The sequence below is a fragment of the Bombus affinis genome, chromosome 3 (genome assembly GCF_024516045.1).
Source record: "Bombus affinis isolate iyBomAffi1 chromosome 3, iyBomAffi1.2, whole genome shotgun sequence".
In the NCBI taxonomy this organism is placed as follows: Eukaryota; Metazoa; Arthropoda; class Insecta; order Hymenoptera; family Apidae; genus Bombus; species Bombus affinis.
The window spans coordinates 14,622,513-14,641,971 of record NC_066346.1 but is presented as its reverse complement, the minus strand read 5'-3'; the positions used below and the strand labels follow the sequence as shown (position 1 = coordinate 14,641,971).

The 19,459-nt window shown below is 40.3% G+C and overlaps 2 protein-coding genes across 3 annotated transcripts in view; both read left to right on the top strand.

Annotated features, from left to right (window-relative positions):
- Positions 1-741: 741 nt before the first annotated feature.
- On the top strand, positions 742-11,141 carry LOC126914773 (uncharacterized). The gene is made up of 3 exons (XM_050719181.1): positions 742-900; positions 10,613-10,855; positions 10,929-11,141. The coding sequence occupies exons 1-3, from the start codon at positions 762-764 to the stop codon at positions 11,003-11,005; spliced, it is 459 nt and encodes a 152-aa protein (XP_050575138.1). The 5' UTR covers positions 742-761; the 3' UTR covers positions 11,006-11,141.
- Positions 10,945-19,459, top strand: part of LOC126914796 (A disintegrin and metalloproteinase with thrombospondin motifs 3-like) — a 76,474-nt gene continuing 67,959 nt past the window's right edge. For both annotated transcript variants that reach the window (XM_050719218.1, XM_050719219.1), the window contains exons 1-4: positions 10,945-11,141; positions 11,797-11,921; positions 12,390-12,482; positions 13,116-13,351. In XM_050719218.1, coding sequence (XP_050575175.1) covers positions 12,405-12,482; positions 13,116-13,351 — 314 coding nt within the window. In that variant the 5' untranslated portion in view covers positions 10,945-11,141; positions 11,797-11,921; positions 12,390-12,404. The remainder of the gene's footprint in view (positions 11,142-11,796; positions 11,922-12,389; positions 12,483-13,115; positions 13,352-19,459) is intronic.

Below are 19,459 nucleotides of genomic sequence, written 5' to 3'. Positions count from 1 at the left end.
GGTGTACCGTAGAATCGTTCCCTTTTCCATTATTTCGATCGATTAAACAACACCCTGTGTATTAAAACCAACGATTCACCTTCGTATTACTTCCGCGCGAGCTACGTGATGAAGCGCGAGACATTGAAAATGTTAGAACGCGAGAGTATCGTCGCATCCGCGTCTATATGACACGGCGTTTCGAAAGCGTTACGAACCGGCGAAATGAAATGAGAATATCGGGTCTGCGAATTAGCTGCTTTCATCGCGATAACTACGTCTGCGAGTGAACGAGCATGCCTGGCGAGTTTTGGGTAGCCAGAAAATCCTATTGAAATTTCGATCAAAGCGCGCGAGACATGACGCGATCGAAACTTCCCAGTTTTCTCCTCGCCACGTGGCTGCTCGGCACGATCGCTACTAAGTCGCGAATGAGCGACTTTCTGCAAAGCTTGCAGGAGTACGAGATCGTTTACCCTCGAGTGATCCCGAATGAGAGCGCGCGGAACAGAAAATCGACCCACGAATACCGAGAAACTTGGCGCGAGTATCTCCACCAAGAGCCGGTGTTCCTCGAGATCAGCAACTGGACCTTAAGGACCATGGCCAACGATCCATTGATACTGTCGTCGAATTTCACCGTGAATTGGGTGCGCCAGGGTAAAACCAAGTACGAGCGACGTAACGCCAAGGCGAACTGCGATCTTCGACAAGGCAGCTTGGAAGGAGACGCGAGTTCCTTCGTCGTCGTGACGATATGCGAAGAAGAAGTGTAGGCCTTGATGTTGATCGGGCAGAGATCGTTCTTCGTTCAGCCGCTGACGAATGGCCAGCATGTGATGTTTCAGCCGAAAAACGAAAAGTGGTGGTCGATCAGGAATAATTCGAGCTTCGTGTCTGTGAATCCGGAAAATCCTGCAGGTGAGAAGGATCGTTATCGCGATGGCTTTTCATCTTTCGTTAGACGGTTGGATGTAGGTGATTGGTTGATCGATTTACCGACTTGCTTGCCAATTATGTTATAAGCTTCTTACTTTGCGATCCGCCGTTAATTGCTTCTTCTATTCTAAAATTGACTCTGATCGTGATACTGTAAGAACTGATAGCGTCGATATGATAATACCATACATAGAGTATGAGAGTAATCGTAGTACAAACGAATATATATATATTCGGTTTAATAAATTTAATTTAATAAATTTAAACCGTCAAACAGGAAGGGCTTAATCTGCAGGCAAAAAGAAGAAAAAGAAATAATCATTTACAAAGCGAACGACCATTAGCTAATTCCAATTTGAAAATATAGCTAAAGTCAAAGTCATTTTGAACAAATGTTTCCTGTACGCGTTACCGTTTGGCATGGACGAACGTCTCGGACGTTGATGTCCGTACATTTATATATATGTCGGATAGAAGTCAGGATTAAGGAGATGGGCGTTTAATGAATTTTCATTAGGGTTGGCCATTGCCGTGATACGATGGAGAGTTTATTAGCACAGACTTATTAACAAGATTAGGCACTCGTAGCACTAGTGATAATGACCTTAGGTTCGAAACGAATCCGCAGTCCACGGGACTCTTTTATTCTTTACTCGTAGGCAACGCCTAGGTGGTACTCTCAGTTAGCCCGCGAAGTAAGCACTCTATCGAAATGATATCTTAGTCGATGAAATCGTACTCGAAGCTCTCACGATGACACTGTCTAGGAAAAACTGCCCCACTCTCTAGCGACACCAGGTCTTTTATATTCGTGGAGACAAGTCTTCGTTCAGAGAGTGAGGGAAATTGCCGTTGTTGTTAATTAGTCAGTCTTTGGAAGTGTCCTTCACGGAAAAGACTGTTTGCCTATTTTCGTTAATCAAGGTTTAAGGTTTATGACGGGTCGATGTTTTGCGAATATGTCTCGACAACCGGCAATCGACCTACCCATAGAATAGGGTCTGCTTATGACGAGCCATGAGACAGAAACCGTTAGTATGCTTACTGTCAAGTGCCGTTACAACTATTTCTTTTTATGGAGGGCTATAGACTTTTTCATGACTTTGTTAGAAAAACGTTCGTCCCTTGACCGCGGCTACGTTCGGTGACTGGTTGTCACCTCGAACCCAAACTCATTCTCATAGATTGCAGGCAATTACAATCGGGCTGAAGGACGGTGATTGTTTAACTACGGCTATGGTGAAATCCAAACTACAATATTAGGGGTTTTTCCCCGGTTTCAACGGAAGGCTCCGGTGTCGGAGCCTTATATATATATGTCGGAGATGTCGGACATATATATATGTCGGAGATGAAAGAGCACCGGAGCCTTCTCCTCGGAACATTGGGAAGACACCTAGTACTGTAATTTAGATTTCACCATAGCCGTATTAAGAAAACCGTTGTCATTCGATCCGACTGTACTTATTCGAGATTTATGATAGTGAGCTCGGGCTCGAGGCGACAACCAGTCGCCGAACGTAGTCGCGGTCAAGGGGATGAACGTTTTGTTTAACCAAGGCAGGAAGTAACTCTATAACTCTCCTTAAAAGAAATGCTTGGGACAGGGTGCGATGGTAAATGTCTCAATGGTTTCTGTCCCGTGGCTCGCCACACGCAGACTATGCTTCGAGTAAGACGATTACCAGATGTTGATGCGTCTCCACAGTACATGTTCGGCTAGCCCGAGGACCTGCTATAAATCTTAAGATCTGTTTAACTAAGGTCCTTCAAACCGACAAACAGTCCTCGTTCCAACTACGAGAAAATAGGAGAAATCTATTTTTCTCACGAACGACGCTTCCTCTTCTCGAACTTTCTCTTAAGGGCGGCTAGCACCCTTCCCTAACCACCAACATGGAAATTGACCAATTAACAGTAACGCCAATTTCCCTCACTTTCCGAATGAAGGCTTTTCTCCACGAATCCGATGATTTCGTGCCCTTGGGCACACCCATCATAGTTTTCCTCGACAGCGTTACCGTGATGGAGAACCACTCTCCGGTACGATCTCAAAGACGATTCAAGTAACTCTCAGATACGTAGTGATTGCCTCGTGCATTAACATTGAGTACAACTTAGACGCTGAGGAAAAGTAGAGTCCGTCATCCCCTTGACCGCGGATTCGTTAGTGAGCCTAGGATCATTGTCATTAGCTTCTCGAGTACCTAATTATCCGATTACTTGTCCAATTCCATCATAGTCATATTTGCACTAGTAAATATCTCCTCTATTGCATAATGATCACGTCTAGCGCCAATAGGGATTCGTTTCACGCCCTCGACCCTAACTCAAATCTTAACGACGACCCGACATCAGAAGTGGGATCCGTGCCGATTATAACAGTGCTAGAACTTACGATCATCGTGCTCAAGTCGCAAGTCGTGCGCAATTCAGTCGCTAGTGCAAATCGAGTGTGAAACCTAACAATTATCGCTACCACGTTTTAACCCTTAAAATCGCGTGCTCCGACTCCGCTGCATGGGGCGCAGCTGCCAACCTGATTATGGAAGGAAACTATAATTTCAATAACGAGTGGCGAGTCGACTTCTACGTACTGGAAGCACCAACGGATAGATCAAGTCATCTGGGTGAGTCGTTTCCATTTTACTCCGATTCGGGAGCCGAGCGTTCACTAATTAAAGTGTCCGCGGCCTCGAGATTTTCTGGCAAAGGGATGACTGACATATTAGTAATGCGAGGAGTAGGGAATACCTGTATTAAACATACGCCTCCCATTTGTTCATTGTGTGTATTAATGATTTTTACATCGAAGATAATTTCTCATGTCCTTGCTGATAGTTATTTGAAATATGATGTCGCGATTAGTTGCGGAACTCTAAGTCTGGGTTTTGACGTAACATTACACAAAATAGCCTCGCTATGTGTAAAACAAAAATGATTGGTGTCTGTAATGAAACCACTGCAAACGAGATCGTCGTTAATGAAGTTGACGCTGATGTACATGGTAATAATAAAAGTCGATCAATTTCGCTTCTCGACAAATTCAAAGATTCATTCGTTACGGGTTTCCTACGTATTCGCGTAAATGCAGGCCGGTTAGAAATACGATTAACTGATCCTAACACCACCGTAGGAGGAAGTCCTTATAGACTTAGCGAGGAGGAGCGGAGAGCGGTACGTGAGAAAATAAGCGTTCTAATTAAAGCAAAGATTATAAGGCCTAGTAATTCGCCATTAGCGAGCCGTAACTCGTGAAGAAAAAAAAACGGCTCAGATAGATTACGAATGGATCCCCGAGATCCAAATCAAAGTATCGTCACGGATCGGTACCCTTTACTCCTTATTGCGGATCAAGTCGCGAGATTGCAAGAGGCGAGATATTTTATTAGCCTGGATATGGCCAGCGGGTTTCACCAAATTTCTATTTATCCTAATCCAACGGAGTTTACAGCGTTCGTTACCCCGACAGACAATGTGAGTAGATAACGATGCCGTTTGGACTGAAAAATTGCACCGTCCGTCTTTCGAAGGGTCATTCGCAAAGCCTTAGGTGACCTCGCTCATTCGTATGTTGTTATTTATTTCAATGACGCCCTAATTATTGCCAACTCGATAGATCAAGCTTTAGAAAGATTGAACACCATATTAGATACCCTCGTAAAAGCCGAATTCTCTTTTAATTTTGCGAAACGTTCTTTTCTAAAGACATCGGTGCTCTATTTGCGATATGTAATTCATAACGGAGAAGTTCGTCCTAACCCGGGTAAAATACACACCTTAAGTTCTTCACCTGTGCCAACGACCGTTACACAGTTCAGGCAGTTCATAGGGTTAGCTCCGTACTTCCGAAAATTCATCCCTAAATTCTCACAGATGATGAAATCCCTGTATGCGCTCATCTCAGATAACAGAAATATAACTTGGACAGATAGACACGAGAAAATAAGACAACAGGTAGTTTCCGCCCTGACCGACGCGCCGGTGCTAACGATATTCAACCCCAATTACCCGATAGAACTACATACTGACGCTAGCTCGGAGAGTTACGGGGTGATTTTGACGCATCAAGCCGAAGGTAAGAACAAGGTAATAGGGTATTACAGTAAAAGAACCAGCCCCGCGGAATCCAGATATCACTCCTATGATCACAATACATTAGCTATCGTAAACGCCGTAAAACATTTCTGTCACTATCTATAGGGACGGGAATTTCTTGTCGTCACGGATTGAAACTCGTTGAAAGCATCGAGTAATAAAGTACATTTAAATGACAGGGACCATAGGTGATGGGCTTACTTGCAGACTTTTATTTTTGACATTATGTATCGGGAAAGTAAATGGACGGCTCACAAATTTCTTGTCGCGAAACCCCACAGGCGTTGACCCTATTAAATTCGACAAAATCAAAGAGAAAATAGTTGACTGGCCGAAATTTCGGAAGATTGGCTATTAGCGGGACAACGTTGTGATTCTCAAACCTTGGAAATCGTCAAGGGATTGCAAAACGATGGACTCGCGGAAGACATCGCGAATACATACGAATTACGGTTCGGTACTCTGCACCGTAGGATACAAAGAAAAGGCAGGATTCTCTGTGTACCTATAGTCCCAAGATGTTTTAGATAGTCTGTTATTAACCATGTGCACCAGTCAATTATGCACTTAGGTTGGGAGAAAACGCTGGAGAAACTATACGAGTATTACTGGTTCGAAGGGATGGCGAAGTACGTTCGCCGATTCATTGAGAACTGTCATGCTTGTCAAGTTTCGAAAGCTAGTTTAGGTAAGATACAAGCCGAACTGCATCCTATACCTAAGACCAGCATACCCTGGCATACGGTCCACATGGACATAACAGGCAAGTTGAGTGGTAAAAGCAATTCAAAGGAGTACGTCATTGTTTTGATCGACGTCTTCACTAAATTCGTATACCTGCATCATACTCGTAAGATAGATTCCCTTAACACCATTAAAGCGCTTAAATCCGCTATATTTTTATTCGGGAGTCCCTGCCGGATAATACCAGATCGGGGAAGATGTTTTAAGGGTAAAAGAATTTCGAGAATTCTGCGAAAGCAAACGAATTAAAGTTCACTTGATAGCGATCGGTGCTAGTAGAGCCAATGGGCAGGTAGAGCGTGTTATGGGTACATTGGAAAATATGTTCACGGTAGTAGAGACGACCGGGCGGCCGCGGCAAGACGCGATTGGGGAAATACAGTTGGCTTTGAATTGCACCACCAACCGCGTGACAAACTCGAGCTCATTAGAACTACTAATAGATAGAACAGCAAGACTTCACGATCTGTTGTTACCCGATAACATCAAAAGTATCGATATCTCCAATATAAGACGACAGGCAATAAAGTGGATGGAAACTAGTGCTAGGTATGATGAGGATGGATTTGACAAAGCTAAAGCTTAAGCGGTCAGGTTTAACCTCGGTGATTTCGTATTACGCAAGAATGAGGAAAGAAATCAAACCAAACTAGATCCAAAATTTAGAGGTCCACTTGTAATAGCAGAAGTCTTGGAAGGGGACAGGAATATCCTAAAGACATTAGACGGTAAGCGATCGTACAAATACAGTCACGACAGGTTGAGGAAAATGCCAGATGGTCGCATCCCTACTGAGTTGGATGTCTGTAGTGAAGGCAATAACAGTGACCATGACGATATGAGCACTTCGACCTCGGAAGATCAGTAGCACTATGCCAGTAACACCCGGCAGAGCGAGTTCGCACGTGTTTCGGGGAAATAATGTGATAAAGTTCAGAGAGAACGTGTGATGTAGTTCACACGCTTTTTGTGGTAATAGTGTGATGAGGCTCAGTGAGAACATGCGATGTGACTCGCATGCATCTCGGGGCGACAGTATGATAAGGCTCAGTGAGAACATGCGATGTGATTCGCATGCATCTCGGGGTGACAGTATGATAAGGCTCAGTGAGAACATGCGGTGTGGTTCGCATGCATCTCGGGGCGACAGTATGATAAGGCTCAGTGAGAACATGCGGTGTGGTTCGTATGCATCTCGGGGCAACAATATGGTAAAACTCGGTGAAACCGTGGAACAAGGCTCTATGTGCTCACACGATCTAGAAGACCGAGATCCTTTGGAGTGCGAAATCGAAAATGGTCCATCATGCCGTTACGATCCGACTAATAACCTGCAGGATGCAACTATCACCTTGAATACTAACTATAACGCTACTAATTTTCATTATCTTATATTTCTTTGCTGCCAAACCCCCGAACAGGATTTGTTGCTACACTGGACCCTTGCCTTATTCGAACATCTAGTTGTGAATAATGTCAATTGTATCGAGTCTAATGTTAGGAAACTCAATATTTTAGTTACACACGAGGACGTGTGATAGTCAGAATGGCCGTGTCGGAGATGAAAGAATACTGGAACCTTCCCTTTGGAACTTTGGGAAGACCCCTAGTATTGTAATTTAGATTTCACCATAGCCGTATTAAGAAACTGTTGTCATTCGATCCGACTGTATTTATTTGAGATTTATGATGGTGAGCTCGGACTCGAGGCGACAATCAGTCGCCGAACGTAGCCGCGGTCAAAGGAATGAACGTTTTGTCTAACAAAGGCATGAAGTAATTCTATAGCTCTCCTTAAAAGAAATACTTGGGACAGGGCACGAGGGTAAACATTTCAACGATTTCTGTCCCGTGGCTCGCCACACGCAGACTTTGTCCTTCGGGTAAGATGATTGCCAGATGCCAACGCATCTTCACAGTATATGTTTAGCTGGGCGAGGACCCGCTACGAATATTAAGTTTCAATTATACAAAGTCTTTCAAATAGACAAATAGCCTGTGCTCCAACTACGGGAAGATAAGAGAAATCTATCCTTCCACGAACGACGCTTCCCGCTAGCAACTTTTCCCAAGGACAGCTAATATCTTTCTCTAACCACCAACATGGAAATTGACCAATTGACAGCAACGTCAATTTCCCTCACCCTTCGAACGAAGACTTTTCTCCGCGAATCCGATGATCTCGTGCCCTTAGGCACACCCATCATAGTTTTCTTCGACAGCGTCACCGCGACGGAGAGTCACTCTCTAGTGCGATCTCATCAGTAATCGACCTGTCTTTCGTATACGTAATAATTGCCCCTTTCTCTAACGTACAGTGTAACTTAGACGCTAACGAAGGGTAAAGTTCGTCATCCCGTTGACCGCGGATTCGTTATTGAGCCTAGGATCATTGTCATTTGCTTCTCGAGTATCTAATTATCGCGATTACTTGTCCAATTCCATCATAGTCATATTTGCACTAGTAAATATCTCCTCTATTGCATAATGATCACGTCTAGCGCCAATAGGGATTCGTTTCACGCCTTTAACCCTAACTCTAATCTTAACGCCAACCCGACATATATATGCATTTCTGATAATCATTTTCAACTCGCACAGGAAAGAAACATCACTGAGGCTACCGTGAATTAAATTCGCGTATCAAGTAACAGGATAGATACGATTCATACGAAGCTTTGCGTCGTTATTCGAGGTAGGAAAAGCTTTAGCAGTGATATCGAGAAAAGCGAAACTACGAAATCATCGCTGTCGTCGAGACAGAAATTGCTGCGAATATCGCGGAAAGCAGAGCGACGGTAAAGAGTATTACAGGAAAAAGTTGTTCGGAATATTAGCCTTGGCAAACATATTTCAAAGCCGTTGAATATGGCGAGATTGTCCGCTTTGTAAATATTTACCGAAAAACATGTCGTACGAAGCTGGGCAATAAACGCGTTTTTCCACAGTTACAAACAAGTATCGTACGTATGAAATAAGTAACGACGAATTTTCCATTTCACAGCACGCGACAATTGACCGTATTATCAGCGTTTCGTCAGAGTTTCAAGAACTGCGTTTTCTTTTCTGTATTTATGGTTTCGCAACTGTAAAACGGAAGGTTTATTCTGGAGATGCGAGTTCGCGTGAACAACTAGCGCAACGAGTAAAAACACGCGGTTTTTGCAACTCGATCGAATTGTTAGCAACTGTGTGTACGAGATCGTATTACTCCCATCGTTGATCGATGTCAGGCTTCTATCCGACCACACGGACAACGTTCTCCAACGAACAATCAAACATACCAGATAATAATTATTCATTGTATCATTATTGTAGCTATTAACGACACGGGCTTGTTGTCGCATGATAAAAAGCATGCAACTGCGCTGACACGATAATACAGCGAACTTTTGCACGCTGCGATGGAAAACGCGTCGTCACCTGTTTCGTACGAACGATACTCGTTTGTAATTCTGTAAAGAAACGTCCGTTGACGAACATTATATAAAGTTCTTCCTTCTTCTTCTTCTTCTTGTCTGTAAATCAACTCCTTACAATTTGACGGTTTAAATTTGGCACACCCCGTATATACAGGATGCAACGGAACAACGTCTGAAAGCGAGAACAACGCGAATCCTTGTGGAAAAATGAAGAAAAAGTATAGGATAAAACGTTCTCATTTTCGACTTGGAGAATCGAGTCTGAAAATTTATCAAGTATACTCGAACTCTATCTGAATATCGGTTCGAATAATAAATTTATTTAATTATATAATTAATTTATTACAAAGGAAATACAATCTGGATGTGAATGTTAAATGGAAACAAATTTTGCTAAGTTGAAAATCGATCGTATCGTAATTACCACGACTCGTTGTTTACAGATTAAAAATCTGTTTTACGAATACGAGGAGCTATATATCTACTATTATTAATCAATTTTTATGAAAAATTTCGTACGATGCGCGGATAAATTCTAATTTGATAAATTGTTGGAAACGTGGAAAATTGAATGCAATAAAATTACGTGGCACGGTTTACACGGTTGCAACTTTATGACCCACTTAGGTCAAGTAGCAATGAAATTTATTGCATATATCGGAAATTCAAGGCACGTAATTGGCAGTTTATAAACAAATTATTTGTTCTCTTAATTAAATTGCCCGCGTCGAAAGCTGTGAAACGTTTTTGTATCGAAATCGAAGAATCCAACATCGCGATCCTATGAATCGAAGAATGCGACGTAAATGTTCGAAGTATGGTTGAGAAACGATAGAAAATTCCAAGTGTTACGCTGTATTTCTCGTTCGATTTAAATCGAAATTTTAATGAGGAACAGCGCCGATTGATATTTAAAAGTGAAACGGTTAAGAGCAACGATACAGGTTTTGTTAAAAGCAATTGGTCTACTTACCTCGCTGTTTAAACGGGTTTGTTTGACGTTACTTTGATCAATTTCCATTGACACTTTTATAGATAGCATTCTTTTTTACGGATGGAAAGCCGTCTGATGGAAATTTGTCTGAAATGTCCGTCGTAAAATTGCATTTTCGCGGGCAACAGAAAACAATGGAATTTTGTACAAAAGCGCAATACTTTAATTAGCGCAAAATTCCATTTTCCCCGCTGGGAAATTGAATTTTCTATTAAAGCGTGATACGTTTAATCAGCGGTGGCGTAATTTCAACAAACTAACAACTGGAATATTGACTTGTCACAATTTTGTGACACCGTATATGTCGTTGATACGTTCCAGTCTGGTCGTATTTACAATTTCAGAAATTTTGCAACTATTTTTTCATTTTATCCGTAACGAGAATAGCGAAGATAAGACAGGCAAACGTGGTAAAACGTTGATAATTCGGTTACAGGGAAATCGAATAAATTTGAAGTTGAAGAAAGTAAGAGAAAGTCGAAACGAAGCAAACGCGATTCCTTAAGCCACGATGTTCAGGGATTTTATAATCTTTCCGGTGACGTCTTCGACGTGGAATACCCAGAAGCTGAGAAATTGATTCTGTACGATGAAAAAGACGATGTCTCCACAGAATACAACGATACAATAGTGGAAGAATTATCGATCGACGTAAATCCTGTTGAGAAATGCTCAGTTGGTATGACCGCTAGTTACTAAAAGGTTACTAGGGTTATGTTGGTACGACTCCTAACGACGCTCTTTTGCCATAGGAGTCGACCACGCCTTAATTGCTAAGACGCATTGGGAGAGTTTAGACGTTTGCTGTGTGATTTGGTGTTTTGTATAAGAGAGAAAATAAAAGGTGTGATAACCAATCCGAGTGGATCCGAGATTGATTATCAACCCCAACCTATATAAAATAACAAATCCCGAGGAAATTGGATACTTCTCTGGTCCTAAATGGCAAAGGAACAGATTATCAAGTAAGTCAAATATTTTTCCAAATGCCATTCTTGTACAATCGTTGCTTTTCTACTTACCACGTACAATATAGCGGTTAATAAATTAACGAATCATCGAATATTACTGAAAGAAAGAAATTGTACTGATATTCCAATCTATCGTGTACAAAAGTAATAATAACAGCATGTAATATAAGAATAGCTTATCTTCAGCCTTAAAAGGAACTCGGTTTACAATTATTCTCCCTATTGCGTTCCACTCTCGCTTGATCTTCTACACGTTCATCTATATTTCGCTGTTTTTAATTTATTTTATTATTCCCTGTCTATTACACATATGTATATTGTCCATTGCACGAATCTTTATCTATCTTGCCTAATTTAATGTAAAAAAATAGAAAAATAGAAATATTTGCTGGAGGAATACGTTTACCAAAATTTGTCAAGAATTTTAAAGAAATTTGCAGGATGAAATTCACGGTGATACCGAATTGATATTTTTGAAATTATACTTTTGAAATAATTATTTATATCATAATAATTATTCCACGAATACTTGCTCGTAGATATTAATTTATGCTTTTAATAATCATGCGTTTAAGCTATCAAGTCGAGTCGAGTAGACTTTCTAATTTCGTGGAAGATAAGTCGATTTCTAAGATAAGTCATTTCATAGAGAAAAGACCAGCTGCTAAGGATTCGCCGCCACGATGGCTAGAGCTTGGAATAGCTGCTGATTACTCCGTGGTAGATTTTCATGGAATTCGAGTACAGCAATATATCTTGGCTCTTTTAAACATCGTAAGTAATACCAAACGAAATTCTGTTATTATACTTAGATATAGAATACCTCCTCCTACATATGTACGCAAGCAACCGGGAAACATAGGGCAGAGTTATGCGTATCTCTGTATTTTCAAGATACGCTACTTGCTTTCAAACATCTCGATCGTATATTCGGATGGAAGCTCTGTATTTTCTGTTTACACTGTTCAAAGCTTGCACGTATCTTTTAAAAAGTTCAGCGAATAATTTATCCGTAATGGAATTTTGTAATCGATTAATTTCAGCCATTCGGTAATTGGTTTTCCAATGCTGTTGAGATTAATAACGTACATTTCCTAAGATAAATATAACGAATAAAATTAATTTTTTAGGAAAATTATATAAGATACGATGTATTTACGAGAGTTTTGAATAATAATTTATTTGTAAGGCTGTAATACTGTTTTAACGCCTGTTACATTTTCGTACGTATTTTAATCCTAGGTCAGTGCAATTTACATGGACCCATCGCTCGAATCCAACATGATTCTAGTGATCGTACGAATGATTTTATACGCGGAAAAACGAGACGTTATGGTAAGCGATTTCCATTAAATTAAATCATTTAACTAAAGTAGTAACTATCTGAGATACGCATATGCGAGTGTCAATTATTTTATTTTCTACTTATCTGTACAGTGTATGGTATATAAATTATATAGGTCAAAATATCTGCGCATGACGTTCTAGATCGATAAAATGCAACGAGTTCCATTTTGTTAAATTGGACAACCGTGAACGATCCCTTGAAAACAAATTTCCAAACAAACAATTTTCACGGATCATTGACAAACCTCGCATTTATCGTGTATCCGAAATATCTGTATAATCGACTATTAAACCTTTTTCATCTCTTAAGAATCTTAATTTAATGTTATAGACCTATGATAATATCATTGATATACGACACTTGCGATTCCTTTTACTTTTCTTTTTCTGCTATTCTTCTCTGCTGTTGAATCAACATTTCAACATTTTTCAGGAAGATTAAAATACTAATAGCGTTACAAGTTACATTTGATTACAATCAACAACACGATTACTTGCACATATATTTATTATCATTGACGAATATTTATATATAGTATATAATGCATGATGTAATAATAAATATAATATATTCGTAATATTTGCTAGCTTTTATTAAGAAAATATTAAACGTTGTCGTAGGTCCGCCGTGGCGATGCCAGACGATCTCTCGAGAACGTGAACAAATGGAACAGAATGATGCTGTCCTCGAAGGACGTAAATCACGATGTTGCTGTATGGTTGACGCGATTAGATATAGGAGGTCCTTCCGGTTACGCACCTGTGTCAGGAGTATGCTATCCCGCGAGATCGTGCGCGTTAAATCGAGACGAAGGCTTGACCAGCACCTTTATCATCGCTCACGAAGTAGCACACATGTGAGTGTCCCACATGTTGGGATATCGTTGGCAAACTGAAATATTTATAACTGGCCTGGGTATTTACGCAGAGACCGTGTGCTATTTATTTATGCAAATACGTACTTTTACGAGAATAATTTGAAAAATGAAATCTCCATAGGAGAACTTATTATCTTTACCGAATATCACAACGAGTACTGTACTTTGAATCTGCCATAGATTTTTGCGTATTATGTGCGTTCTTGCATTCCTCCTTTCACCTACGATGGCTCTTAAACAAGAAACGATATCGTAACGAGAAATACAACTTAGCTGAGCGTCCACTTTGGTTCCACTAGTGTTGTCCCATACGACTTTGTGTTTGACCTCGCTATTAGGGGACTTTTTACCCAACGTTTCCTTCATCGCCTTCACTACCTTCGATTTATCGAACTTGAGACTTAAACTGGCCGTTACTAAATCTTTCGGCTTCTTCGACATCGGTTGGTGTCTCTTCGTGAACCAATTCGACGATGCCATAAAGGTCGAAATAGCGGCTTTCGAGGATCCGCTAAGCTTACTTTTAGCTCCGTGCAATCTCGACACGTCGAAGCTATTGGAACGGAAGCTCTTCGATCGACTTCCTTTCTGTTCGGTCGTTTTTCCGGGCCAGTTTGATTTGCTATCGTCCCGGGAACTCGGCGCTTCCTCGCCGCATCCGTTGATTTCCATCGCGGAAGACGCTAACGAGCTTACGATCGATATCAGATCCGTATTAGAGCAGACAATGCCCGCAGCACCGGAAACGGATGCACTCGCGGCTCTTGGCAGTTCCGAGACGCGCTTTCGGAGAGAAGACGTCGGCGAAACCGACGGAGTAGGCATTTCAGAGAATCGTTGTTTCGGCTGTTGAGTGTAACGTTGAGCGGAACTGTTACCCTCCAGCGGCTGTATTTCGTACACTTGCTCCGTCGACGTCCTGTACATCCTTAAGCGCACCTGGCAAACGGATTGCTTTTATTCGAAAGACAGTTTCTTTTTTATCATAATTCGTGCGTTATGATACATGTTTCGATGATTGAGCCGTTAAGCGTGACAAAGCGATGGAATTGTTTTGTACAGAAATTCTTGTTCTAAAATTATGTTAGGGATTCTAGGGCGTAATAACATCTTGGAACGCAAAGTTATCGATGTGTCGATGAAAGTTAAGCGAGCTTTATCGAAGCACACGTTCGAGTCTTTGGGCGATTGCTAGGAATACGCGTAATGTTCTTTTCTGTGAGCTGAAAAGTTGAACGACTATAAAAGGCGTTTGTAGAGGATTTGAAAGCGGAAGAAGAGGCAGATTATTTAATACATAATATCTTCCTTTATAATATATCTAATATCCTAATAATTAGATGAACGTAATACAAATGTTTAGAATCAGAAATTATCTGTTTATATAGAGATCTGTTTGATGCAAGATCTAAAATCAATCAAATCGGATTGTATGGATTGTGTATTTGTCTGTGTTAATCCTTTGACGTCGATACCAACGATGTATATAGCGAATGGCGGTTATCAGCCAAGATTATGAGCACGTACGCAAACAGACTATAATATTTTGCAAGTATGAAATGTCTTGGTATGGTACGCTTTAATCTATCCATCCAAGTCAAAATAAGTATAAAAATCGCGTGGCAATCAACATATTAAAAAAAAAAAAAAAAAGGAGAAACAGATGCTTCTATTTATATTCATATTAAAATGATACATATTTGTAATTTTCTGGTAAACTATATCGGTACTCGCATGAAAGTAGATATAGTCATTGAGATTGTGGCACTTTAAATCTCAAATTTAATTCTTCAACACGTTGAGTGTTTAGGTGTTTAGGTGTTTAGGTGTTTAGGTGTTTAGGTACGCAAATAGACTAGAATATTTTGCAAGAATGAAATGTCTTGGTATGGTACGCTTTAATCTATCTATCCAAGTCAAAATAAGTATAAAAATCGCGTGGCAATCAACATGTTAAAAAAAAAAAAAAAAAAAGAAAAAGAAAAGGAGAAACAGATGCTTCTGATTGTTTAGTGCATTTTCATAAAATCTTCTAAATGTTTAAATCTCATAGAATAAAAGGGAGAGCATACGTTTGAGTATTACATCAACTTTAGTTCATACATGTAACAACATATTATTCTGCACGTAACAGTTACATTTAATGAAACATTTATTTATCCAGTAAATCCATATTCTCTATTAAACGTTCGTTTATTAATAAAACTGCCATAATCGTCCACGCATTGTTCGCTTCCTTAATTATTTTTCAAAGTATAACGATAATCAATGATGCAACAGAAATATCACGTAACATCCCAACAATCTTACATGAGATTTTAGCTGTTTTTACTAAACAAATTAAGTCATTATTAAAATAAGTCATTATAATAATATATATATGTCGGAGATGACAGAACACCGGAACCTTCCCTTTGGAACTTTGGGAAGACCCCTAGTATTGAAATTTAGATTTCACCATAGCCGTATTAAGAAACTGTTGTCATTCGATCCGACTGTATTTATTTGAGATTTATGATAGTGAGCTCGAGCTCGAGACGACAATCAGTCGCCGAACGTAGCCGCGGTCAAAGGGATGATCGTTTTGTCTAACAAAGGCATGAATTAATTCTATAGCTCTTCTTAAAAGAAATACTTGGGACAGGGCACGACGGTAAACGTTTCAATGGTTTCTGCCCCGTGGCTCGCCACACGCAGACTTTGTCCTTCGGGTAAGATGATTGCCAGATGCCAACGCATCTTCACAGTATATGTTTAGCTGGGCGAGGACCCGCTACGAATATTAAGTTTCAATTATACAAAGTCTTTCAAATAGACAAATAGCCTGTGCTCCAACTACGGGAAGATAAGAGAAATCTATCCTTCCACGAACGACGCTTCCCGCTAGCAACTTTTCCCAAGGACAGCTAATATCTTTCTCTAACCACCAACATGGAAATGGACCAATTAACAGCAACGTCAATTTCCCTCACCCTTCGAACGAAGACTTTTCTCCGCGAATCCGATGATCTCGTGCCCTTAGGCACACCCATCATAGTTTTCTTCGACAGCGTCACCGCGACGGAGAGTCACTCTCTAGTGCGATCTCATCAGTAATCGACCTGTCTTTCGTATACGTAATAATTGCCCCTTTCTCTAACGTACAGTGTAACTTAGACGCTAACGAAGGGTAAAGTTCGTCATCCCGTTGACCGCGGATTCGTTATTGAGCCTAGGATCATTGTCATTTGCTTCTCGAGTATCTAATTATCGCGATTACTTGTCCAATTCCATCACAGTCATATTTGCACTAGTAAATATCTCCTCTATTGCATAATGATCACGTCTAGCGCCAATAGGGATTCGTTTCACGCCTTTAACCCTAACTCTAATCTTAACGCCAACCCGACATATATATATGTCGGATTGAAGTCAGGATTATGGAGATGGGCGTTTAATGAATTTTCATTAGAATTAGCCATTGTCGTGATACAATGGAGAGTTTATTAGCACGGGCTTATTAACAAGATTAAGCACTCGTAGCACTAGTGATAATGACCTTAGGTTCGAAACGAATCCGCGGTCACGGGATGGTAAACGTATGTTCTCGCACAGTTCAAGTCTAACTCTTTGTTAACTAGATGTGAGGTATTCACTGGTTGTAAGGTGGCACTGTCATTCGTCTATGAGATCGTACGAAAGACTGAATCTCCGTCTCGACGATGCCGTCGAGGAGAACTATAATGGGTGTGTCTAAGGACATGAGATCCTCGGATTCGTCAACGAAAGCTTTCGTTCCAAAGGCGAGGGAAATTAGCGCTGTTGCTAATTGGTCGATCTCCATATCGGCGTTTTGAAAGAGATGCTGGCCGCCCTTGAGGGGAGGTTGTTGACGGGGGGCAACGCTCGTGGAAGATAGGTTTCTCCTATCTTCCCGTAGTTGCAACAAAGTCTATTTGACGGACTTCGCTTGACTAAATCTTAAGATCTATAGCGGGTCCTCACGTTAGCTAAACATACGCCACAAAGGCATGCCGACACCCGGCGATCATCTTACCCGGAGGACAAAATCTGCGTGTGGCGGGCCGCGGGATAGAAACTATTGAAGTATTTACTGCCACGTATCGCTACGACTATTTCTTTTAAGGAGAGGTATAGAGTTACTCTGTGCCTTTGTTAGATAAAACGTTCATCCCTTTGACCGCGGCTACGTTCGGCGACTGATTGTCGCCTCGAGCCCAAGCTCATGATCATAAATCTCGAATAATCGGAGCGGCATTTGTTTAATCTAAGTTACAGAGTTGCGGTATTCCCGCGAATCCAAGGAGGAGTTCCGATGTTCTTTCATCTCCGACATATATATATATATATATATATATATATATATATATATATATATATAGAGGTTGCAAGGCATTTATTGCAAACATATGCTTAACGAAAAATTAGTATACAACATTAGTAGTAGTCTCAAACATACAATTAATCGCAGTAAATGTCCTGCGACTCTTACATACATTGTCATACTCGTTTGAAATTGTAATAATACGTTAATCTTGTCACAGTATCGATAGGATATCAAGATATTCTTAATAATATGTCCACAAGGAGTTTGCAGGGATATTCAAATATTTTCGCGAACCACTGTAATTTAGCACAAGAGCAGAAAATTCCAGATTTTTTAGTTCTCGATCAGAGTGAATGTTTATACAAGTAACATTCGCTATCTGTGTCCATATTTACCGAACATTTCTATTAAACCTGCGCCAAGCTCGTAGAATGCCTCAGGTCGTATATGAGATGTCAGTTTTATCAAACGAAACGGGACCAGCTAATGTTTAATCTCGTAAACTGAAGTTGCCAGCAGAAAAGTACGACTCTATATAGTAATTGGTGAAGACCGTGAAACGCGAAAAATGAGAAAGAATCAAAAGGCGGGGGATATGACGAATCATGGCAATCCATTTTATTTTTTGCAGCCATCGATTAACAGCCAACGTTTAATTTCATTTTTTTCGCAAAACTCAATTAGAATCGTCGCGACAATCGCTAGAAACCGCAGGCAAATCTGCCAACGTATCGATCGTAGCGGACGCCAATCCCTCTGCGTTAAATGAAATAACGAAATTCAAGATGTAAATTTCACGAAACTTTTCCTCTCGGATTTGTTCGCCAGTTGATACTTCAAATACTACAGAATATAGCTATTTGCTTTTTGCTGGAAAGCTGAGCGCTATTTCGCTTAAACGTGAAACAGCGAGAATTTAAGTATTTCAAAGACACTGTCTATGGAAATCGCTGAAAATTCCAGCCATTTAATTTCACACTGACCTACTCCTGTTTTTTTAAATACTTTAGGAGAGGGCGCTACTCGTTACCATTTTATATAGCCATGAAGCGTTTAATCTTCGAAGGAGGATAATCTTAACAAGATACATCTCGGGGTCGATATTATCGGAGATGAATAAAAGTTTTTCGATTCTTCATATTTGATTTTTTAAGTAGAACTTTCCGTTGATCCTGGCTTGAATCTTCTTCTTTTTCGTGCACCCAAATGCTTATTATTAGATGAGAGCGATAGGAAGGTTTTTCGTGTTTCGCAACATTAAAGACAACAGGAAACGAGCTAATAAAATTGAAGTCACTTAGCCCTTAATATATTTAATATGAGTAATTTTTTAAATATAGCCATCTATTAGCGTGCGTTTGAACTTTGCGTTTTTCTTTTTCGTGCACCTGAACGTTTTTTATTAGACTGAGTGGGACACGTACCTAGGAAGCTTTCCGTGCTTCGCAACTTCAAAGTAAACAAAGGACATTTGACAAAGTCAACAAGCGACGAGTTAATAAAATTGAAGTTAAGATAGACAGAAAGATAATACGTATGTAGTATCTCTGTGGAAGATAATATAAAATGGAAACGTATTTGACGCAACAGAAATATCTTTCTGCAAATATAGGAGACGAGGAATCAATTTAGCAAAATAATTAAATAAAGTTATTGAGTCGCGAATTACACGCATGTAATACCAGATAAAATAACTTTAACTTAATAATCTTTGTTTCTTATATTCTCGTGAATAATAATTCTTTAATCGATAGTTCCAT